Below are 9,526 nucleotides of genomic sequence, written 5' to 3'. Positions count from 1 at the left end.
CACTGTTGCGACGGGCGTTCTCGCAACCTACATTTTATTAGAGTTCGGGCCGAGCCGATCGCGTCTATGCCCCATGTGTGACATTCAAAGTTAGAGGGTCAAAAATGCCCGAGTTGTGGCAAAATTTTACCATTAAAAACTATAATAAGAAACCATGGCAAGAACAATGTCATGTTCCATGGAAGGCTCGAGCCAAAAATAAAATGGACAAACGATGAAGGGGCGGAGCTTTTAAGTCTGCAGTTTTGTCAATGGACCCGTTTCAATTTTAAGCAGTTTAGATCAATATAGCAGGTTACACTGAAACAAAATGTGAAATAATAATCTACGTATGTATCTTACACAATACATACCGCCCTTTTTTATGAGGTGGTCAATCTTATAGAACCAAGTCTGCACTCACGGTTGACTAGTTTTTTTTTTTTTAAATCATGATCCAAGTTATTACTCAAATCAATAATTATTTTATTATAGCCCATATAAAACACCAAGTAATAAAACATTTTAATTGTAATAGGATGTTAAGTGTTTTGTACATTGCACTCAATTACATACGATTGTTCTCTTTTGGACTCAATGGAGTGTGTTCTGCTGCCCTCTCGAAAACTAGACTAATAAAAAGGATAAAACTGGGCAATATTATTGCCCGGTAACAAAACAACAGCCCAGTTTAAGGACTCAAGTCTTGATCCAGTTCTGTCTCCTTTGTCCCATGTGACACTTTAGGTTCTGTAAAGGACAGGATCAGGACCTGCCTCAGCACCTTTTAGTGCACAATCAATATCGGAACAGTGTTCAACTCATTACACTAAAAACATTTAGGGCCATAAATACAGTAGCAGAGCAAACAAACTAAAGAAACACCACAAAAACAGACTTACTGTTTTCCTTTGCGTTTATTTTAAAGATGACAAAAAGGCAATGCTATCTTATGGTTAGTTTTATTCTGGTAACATTTTCTAGACAAATATACATAAACAAATGTTATTTCTAGATTTATTTTTAACTTATCTATATCTAAACATTGTTAATATCTATTAAAAAAATATAAAGTTATTGCTTGAGGAAAAGGGGAAGACTTCACTGTATATAATACAGCATTTGTTATCGGGAACTAAACTTGACACAAGTGGGACAGATTCTAGTGTTTGGCACTTCTTTTGTAACATGATGGGGGAGAAACAAATCATGAATGTTGGGTAACACAATGAGTGTCTCAGATTCAATAAATACAGCAGCTGAATTAAAATAAGATCAATTTTAAATAGCTCAAATATAAAAGGAGAAAGTAACATAGCTGCAGTGACAACGAAAGTGATGCGCTGGATATAATGTGCAAAAGAGGTTTTTGGTAATAGCCATTCATATAATTCCCTTGGTTTAAATTTGGCACATTATTAGTGTCCGTTCAGTCCATAAAGTGCCATCTTCAGTCATTTCAGTAACAAGCTGTGATCGTGGAGGGTATTATACTTTCCATTAAATACACTGTGGGTACCAGGTGAATGGAGAGCAAGAGAGAGTCATGTTTAAACAATGGCCGACAGAAGAGCCATCGCAGCCACACCGGAGAATATGAGTAAGATCTGGAGCATGGACTGCCTGCAAAATGAGAGATTACATTTAGACAAACATGTGCATATTCAAATGCATTAGTGCTACATAGTAAAACAAATGGCAAATGCAGAGTGCTTTGGTTATTTAAAGGATTAGAAAGTATCAGTAACACTAGATGATATCTGATAAAGCTTAAATCAAACGGATCCACACACAATAGTGAGAGGTAAACACCCACAGCTCTGCCCTAGTTATGTTTTAAAACCATAACACCTAACATTATCCTCACATAGTCTACTAAAACAGTGACAGAACAAATCCATGTGTCTAAAATACCTTAAATTGGACTCCTGCAGCAGATCTGGGACCACATTGACCAAAGCAATGTAAAGAAATCCTCCCGAAGTGAAAGGTAATATCCAGGAGGCTGTGTTTTCTGTAAACACAGGTGAGACGCTAAGAAGCTTAAACTCTTCCTGTAAACGACAAAAGTTTAAAACGTACCTGTTCCTTTTGGAGACTGTGCGTAGAGGGCCACACAAGCCCCCAGGACCCCGACCAAGGCTGTGGACAGCTGCATGCGCGCCGCACTCCAGCGATCAAACCCAGCACGCAGCAAAATGGCAAAGTCTCCCACCTGCGGATCATGACATTTACCACCACTCAGGACTAGATACACACAGCATATATTTACACCACGGTGAACAAGTGCAAACTTTTACCCCGAGTCAAACTATGTCAACATTAAAGCCAGAGGAAAAACACAGAAATGTGATAAAACATTTGTCAGTCTCACCTCATGAGGGATTTCATGTAGCAGGATGGCAAAGGTGGTGAGGAGGCCAACCTGCAAAAGCGTCATTAAAATGAAAATGTATGCAAATAACAGTCACCGTCAGTGTTTAACAGGGAGTTCATGAGGACGCAGCAACACGCTTTGAATACAGAATTAAACAAGAGAATATTCATAACATGTCATCTTGCTTCGAACACAAAAAAGTTAAATCATCATGTTTGTAGAGTACACTTTTTGAAACACAAGTATGTACAGTATAGAACGGAAAAGAAAAACAAACAAAAAATTATATTTCCAAGCTTATTTCAATTCAACTTCAATCATCTAGTTGTGTTGGGACAGCTCAAATCAAGATGAGTATGTAGTCATTGTGGTTTTATAGATGTAGGGTATTATTTGTCATTGTTTGGAGTGTCCCAGTAACGATATTAAGTTATAAGTTAACAATAATATTATGTCATCCAAAAGAAATGTGTTTGAACATGTCTTTAAACGGTATCTGAAAAATGCAAAATGTCAGTCAAAAGAAACACAAACATGCATAAAAATCACTCTGGTATACTGTATACCCTTATTTGAAAGGCTTATTTGAAACTTTTTTCATTTACATTTTTAATCTCTTTTTTTTTTAATCACTAGTCGATGTTAAAATGTTGCATATCTTCAAAACAACAGGTACAATATCATCAAAATTTTGATGGTTTGCCCACCTCTAATATTTATATAGATCTTATTTACGTATTTACTCTCCAGCTTTTTAATTCAGCTTTAGAACTGCCACAGCTGCCGTTCATTCACAAAACCCCCGATGAAGCCGGCGAGCACCTGTTTTCCAAGTAATCTAACATAATCTAAGCCAGTCATTTGGATCTGGTGAGAAAGCTCGACTCGTTCAATGTGCTGTGCTTCAGTAGGATCAGCTACACATGAAAGGCTGGTGTGAGGTCTTGTACATTAGTTATAGACATGTGCGTCGATAACTTCCTCTCTGGCACGTGCGCACACGCTTCACGCTGCTCGCCTTATGTCGCTCCAGCTGGACGCTCGACGGCCACGCCACCATTAAATAGCAATACACCAAGCTAAGGCGTCACTCTGCACTTTTTTACCACTGATTGATTGATTTAAATAGCTAAGACGATTTATTAATGATAAGGATATTAAAATTAAGCCTGGTAGGTGTCCAATTACGACTTTCTGCATCCGACGGGCGACTAAAAATATAAATACAACTGGGGTAGTTCACGCTGCCAAATGCTCTGAGTGTGCTGCCAAACTCTGACATGGGAGGTGTTACTTCTGCACGTTTCCATCGTACACATGGATGCCTTAAAGCGCCTGTTTTTAGCTTTACAGAAATATAATTAGCAAATCAAGTGCAAGGTCAAAAACATTACTCGGAGCCTGTTAGCAAACCGCCATGGTGTAAACCAGTAGAGACTCAAAAACAAGTCAGGGCTGCAACTAACAATCATTTTACTAATCGACTAGCGATTATTCCTTTGATTAATTGTTTGGAATGCAAAAGACACATGATGAAAGATTGTTTACATTTATTCCAGGTAAAGCTGAAGTGAAGCACATTATGGACTAAAGTGTGTTTTCATCAAATACACAAAATGTTTCATTTTCATGCATCTGGATTGAGTCACAAAACATTTTCTTAGCTCATGACATGCTTTGGAATCATATGTATAGGGCAGTTAACAATTATTCAATTACTATTAGTTGCCAACTATTTAAATAATGGATCAGTTATGATTCATTGATTAACTTGTCGCAGCCCATAGCTCAGGGATGGAATCATTTTCTTACCTTTTTGCTGACCAAGAAGCTTCCTCCTACTGCCAGGCCATGGGTGAAGTTGTCTATGCAGTTTGCCAACAGGTTTAAATACCCACTTGTCTGTAATAAATACATAAGATAAAAAATACACATTTCTGAGTCATTCAGCTCAATGTTGTGTCATATTTATTTGTAGCGTTAATTAGTGGTTGGAAAATATGTCATCTGTCTGAGAATATGAATTCCCTTCTTGAGAATGATGCAATAAAATAAATAAAACTTTCAAACCAGCCACACTGAATCACAACACATCTTCCCTCCACAGTCACTTTTGTACATCTGAAATGTCCTGAACAAACCTTGATTTTCTGAGACGTTTGTGGCAGGCTCGGGCCCTTGGAAGATTTCCATGACTCAGCGTGAAGCCCGTTTTGGAATGACACTTCTGTTTTTCCACTGAAAGCTAAAATAGACTGCTTCTGTGAATAAAAGACAGAAAACGTTGACTGAATATTGTAATACACACTTAAGGCTTCAAAACCCCAAAAGTAAGCGAATTGAAAATAAACATAATGGCTTGTACAACACGATAGACAATTATCACAGCATATTAGGGCTGCACTGTCAATACTGTGCAATACCTAATTGTAGAGGAATCAAAAAGGTGTTTAAGAGTAGACTTTAAATGAAAGAATCACTCTAAATACCGTATTTAAAGTCGCACCAGCCAAAAAATGCGCAATAGAGAAGAAAAAAACATATATAAGTTGCACTGGAGTATGAAATGCGGTTGCAAGCGTGAAAATAACAAATAATATCACATATAAGTCACTCTGGAGAATAAGTATAAGTATATAAGTATAAATATAAGTATAAGTCGCACCCCGGCCAAAACTATGAAAAAAGGTGCGACTTATAGTCCGGAAAATACGATAGTTGCTGCATGGCATGTGTGAGAGTAATAAGCAGTATCTACAGGTTCAGTACATTTTATTCAATAATATGCATTAACAACTTCTGTCTACAGTTTAGAGCTCACAATGGGACTTCTGCAGTGGACATTCAGGTCAAGCAGCTGCTTCAGACACCAAAAATAGTGACACCGTGGAGGAGTTGAGAGGTGGATTCCTCAGAGGAAGGAAGGAGGCTAGACTACTATAAAAATAACCAGCTATTATAAGACATCACCAATCAAAGTTACATTTACTTAGTTAGTGATTGTATTGTATTACTTGTACTTTATGCAGTCATTTACATATTTTGCATCACAGAACTGTATATCATTAACATCTGCTTAAAGATACTAAACTTGCTTAATTAACAGGAAAGAGTCAAGTCTGAGATGCACAGTGTAAGTTAGACTACGTATGACAAGTGTTGGCTTGTCAGTGTGCTTCAGGACACAAATGACCTCGGCCTGTAAAAAAAGACACATTTCAAACACTTACCGAGTTGAAATTCAAATCTGAGTGTGTCGTGGCACCTTCCTGTTTGTCCTCATCTGGAAACATCTTCTCAAACAGTAAAAAGGCCAGCAAACCAGCAATTACCCATAAGCCCTGGGTTGTGTAGTGGTTTTGTTTACTCACTGCAAAAGCAAAGAAGGGATGTTAAGAGCCACTACTCCACAGCTAAGGAGGCCAATTATCCATCGAAAGCTGAAGAAAAATCTGTACCTGAGGAGTCACACAGCGCCCAAGCCTCGGGCAGGAGATGAAGGAAAACATCTCCAAGAAGACCACCAATGGCAAAGCTCAAGAGCTGCTTCAGCCTCTGGGATCCAGCTGCAACAAGCAGATTGTTTAACCATTAAACACAGCTTTTCACACACATTTCAAATACTGCGCAGAATAATCCTCTAACAAATATTGCTTTAATTTTACCTTCAGTTTTGAGAGCTGCGCCTGCCTCGATGGGAATGATAAGTAATGGAAAGATCCCACTGAGGCCCACAGCGATGGAGCCGAGCAGAGCCAGGAGCAGAACATGAGCCTCCTCAGAACAGAGGAAGTCGGCTGCAACCTGCAGGCCCTGCAGGAGGTCTGTGGCGCTGGGCCTCGCGGCGGTGGCCGTGGCCTGAGCCATCACTGTTTGGATCATCCTCTGACTGCTGGACGCCCCCCTGGAGGTCAGCGTCAGCAACACCACTGGGACCACCAGCACAGCCAGGGCCCAGCTGGGATTACTACTGCTTTTGCCTTTCATCCAGCCCATGGTCCAATATGCACCAGTAACCAGCAATGCTGTGTGGAAAATTAGACTAATTAGTCAGTATAATGGATGTAAGTTTAATGCTTTTGAAACAATATTGAACATTGTAGAATGGTAGGCACATCATTATCATGTGTTCTGGGACTGTCCTGTTGATCAGAAATATACTCAGATTCAGAACTATGTATCTGGCCCTCAAAACTCCTGCCATGGACACAATAAATGGATACCTTTGGAGCAGACTCCTGGCAGAAGGGAAAACGACAATCACAAAAAAAAATGCATGACACAAAATTCGCAGACCATCAAGAACTGGACTGACACCATAACTGACATACAGACAATGAACAAAATAACATTTGAACTTAACTTGAAAATTGACAAATATGACCAAATTTTTATTCAATTGGACTTTTATTTTGGACTTTGTGTGCCTTAATTTTCTTTTCTAAGGATGCCATCTTTAATTAATTTAATTTGTTCTTGTTTGTGTTGTTTTAAATGTTCAAAAAAAAGGAAAACTGTAAAATGGTGAGTTTTCTTGTACTACTAGTAACCAGGCCTACTTATTTTACACCCTATAAAATACTGTCATCATTTCAGAATGGAAGAGACCACGACTTCACTGATGAAATAAAAAATACTCACTAGCCTCAAAATTATATTAAAGTTAAATTGCTGCTAGTAATGTATCTGTAAATAAACTGAAAAAACGTTTAGGGTCAATGTTTCTGTAGCCATCTGTAAAGTAAAACCAAATACAGGATTTTGCCTTCTTCAAAAATGCTAAAAACTATAGATCATAATCTCCTGTTAAATGCTAAGTGGTTGCCATGGGTTACCCTTGATGTAGCACGTTTCATTTTAAAGCCCGTCGATTTTATTTGCTTAATTGCAGGAGCTTTTAATGCCCTAAAAACCTTGAAAAACTCGCACCCTCGCTGTGAGGAGGCTCGTCTCTCCACAGAACTGACTTGTAACTTGTGTTGGAGGGCACAGCGCCTGTTTGTCTCTTATTAGCCTCGAAGCTTCCACAGAATAAGACTAAAGTGGAGAATGTTCCATGAAGCGGGTTTGGTTTGATTTGGAGGTAATTCAACTCCGGAGTCACACATAAAAACAAGACGGGCATGTAAACAAAGCAGACACGGAAAAACATTCATCTTTCCACGTAAAATGTTGAAGACACTTTAAGGTAACAATAGTTTATTTCCACATTTTAAAAGCGAGCTGGAGTTAGCCGTACGCACGTAAGCGCGCACGGCTAACGTTAGCACGCAATCTGAGACTGAAGCTAACGCTCACGCAGCAGACTCCGTGGACTAAACACACTGATGCTAAACACACCGCTGCTTTGCACTGGACAAACTCAACCTAAAACGCCTCGGACGGTCCTAAATGTGCTGTTACCTTGTGTTTTGGACCGTCGCTGCACCAGTGTGTCCCTGCCATCCAGGCCCGAGGATGAAACGAGACTTGGGCTGAGTTTGAGCAGGAACCGTCCCAGTCCCGGGCAGCGGCTGCGAGGAATCACAGCTGCAGAAGGGCTTTCCCAAACAGCCACGTATCAGGATCATGGAGGGAAACCAAACCAGGAGCAGAGCCCGCCCCACAGCACAGCCCCACAGCACAGCCCCACAGCCCCACAGTCCCACAGCACAGCCCCACAGTCCCACAGCACAGCCCCACAGTCCCACAGCACAGCCCCACAGCACAGCCCCACAGTCCACAGCACAGCCCCACAGTCCCACAGCACAGCCCCACAGCACAGTCCCACAGCACAGCCCCACAGTCCCACAGCACAGCCCCACAGTCCCACAGCACAGTCCCACAGCACAGCCCCACAGTCCCACAGCACAGCCCCACAGCCCCACAGCACAGCCCCACAGTCCCACAGCACAGTCCCACAGCACAGCCCCACAGTCCCACAGCACAGCCCCACAGCACAGCCCCACAGTCCCACAGCACAGCCCCACACCCCCACAGCACAGCCCCACAGTCCCACAGCACAGCCCCACAGTCCCACAGCACAGCCCCACAGCACAGCCCCACAGCACAGTCCCACAGCACAGCCCCACAGTCCCACAGCACAGCCCCACAGTCCCACAGCACAGTCCCACAGCACAGCCCCACAGCACAGCCCCACAGCACAGTCCCACAGCACAGCCCCACAGCACAGCCCCACAGCCCCACAGCACAGCCCCACAGTCCCACAGCACAGTCCCACAGCACAGCCCCACAGTCCCACAGCACAGCCCCACAGTCCCACAGCACAGCCCCACAACCCCACAGCACAGTCCCACAGCACAGCCCCACAACCCCACAGCACAGTCCCACAGCACAGCCCCACAACACAGCCCCACAACCCCACAGCACAGTCCCACAGCACAGCCCCACAGCACAGCCCCACAACCCCACAGCACAGTCCCACAGCACAGCCCCACAGCACAGCCCCACAACCCCACAGCACTGTCCCACAGCACAGCCCCACAGTCCCACAGCACAGCCCCACAGCACAGCCCCACAACCCCACAGCACAGTCCCACAGCACAGTCCCACAGCACAGCCCCACAGCACAGCCCCACGTCCCACAGTCAGCACAGCCCCACAGCACAGCCCCACAGTCCCACAGCACAGCCCCACAGCACAGCCCCACAGTCCCACAGTCAGCACAGCCCCACAGCACAGCCCCACAGTCCCACAGCACAGCCCCACAGCACAGCCCCACAGTCCCACAGTCCCACAGTCCCACAGTCAGCACAGCCCCACAGCACAGCCCCACAGTCAGCACAGCCCCACAGCACAACCCCACAGTCCCACAGCACAGCCCCACAGTTCCACAGTCCAACAGCCCCACAGTTCCACAGTCCCACAGTTCCACAGCCCCACAGTTCCACAGTTCCACAGCCCCACAGTTCTACAGTTCCACAGCCCCACAGTTCCACAGTCCCACAGTTCCACAGTTCCACAGCCCCACAGCCCCACACTCTGCCCCAGGAAGTGTGGGACCTTCTAGAAAAGACTGCACGCTGGTTCTGTCACAGAACAATAATACAACAGTATAACAGTACAATAATACAGCAGTACAACATTACAACTGTATAATATATAACAGCACAATAGTACAGTACAGTAACAGTATAATAGTGTCAGATTCTAGACAAAGTCTATGGCCCT

The 9,526-nt window shown here is 43.2% G+C and overlaps 1 protein-coding gene across 2 annotated transcripts; it reads right to left on the bottom strand.

The window, feature by feature from the left end:
* Window positions 1–877: 877 nt before the first annotated feature.
* Window positions 878–7,958, bottom strand: slc39a13 (solute carrier family 39 member 13). 2 transcript variants are annotated; one of them, XM_072465134.1, is made up of 10 exons: window positions 7,760–7,958; window positions 6,022–6,381; window positions 5,815–5,922; window positions 5,587–5,726; window positions 4,498–4,617; window positions 4,169–4,258; window positions 2,354–2,404; window positions 2,062–2,194; window positions 1,894–1,993; window positions 878–1,602 (listed from the first exon to the last, which is right to left on the bottom strand). In XM_072465134.1, exons 2-10 carry the CDS (start codon window positions 6,350–6,352, stop codon window positions 1,530–1,532), a joined length of 1,146 nt encoding a protein of 381 aa, XP_072321235.1. In that variant the 5' UTR covers window positions 6,353–6,381; window positions 7,760–7,958; the 3' UTR covers window positions 878–1,529. The 2 variants fall into 2 exon arrangements, with proteins under 2 accessions (XP_072321235.1, XP_072321236.1); XM_072465135.1 differs by having other exon boundaries at window positions 4,498–4,614.
* Between the last annotated feature and the right edge of the window lie 1,568 nt (window positions 7,959–9,526).

Source organism: Eucyclogobius newberryi, unplaced genomic scaffold, assembly GCF_026437365.1.
Source record: "Eucyclogobius newberryi isolate DKJ021-1_F unplaced genomic scaffold, fEucNew1.0.hap1 SCAF_5, whole genome shotgun sequence".
NCBI classification, from domain to species: domain Eukaryota; kingdom Metazoa; phylum Chordata; class Actinopteri; order Gobiiformes; family Gobiidae; genus Eucyclogobius; species Eucyclogobius newberryi.
Note: the sequence above shows the minus strand (reverse complement) of the source record. Positions and strands in the feature narration are given on the sequence as shown.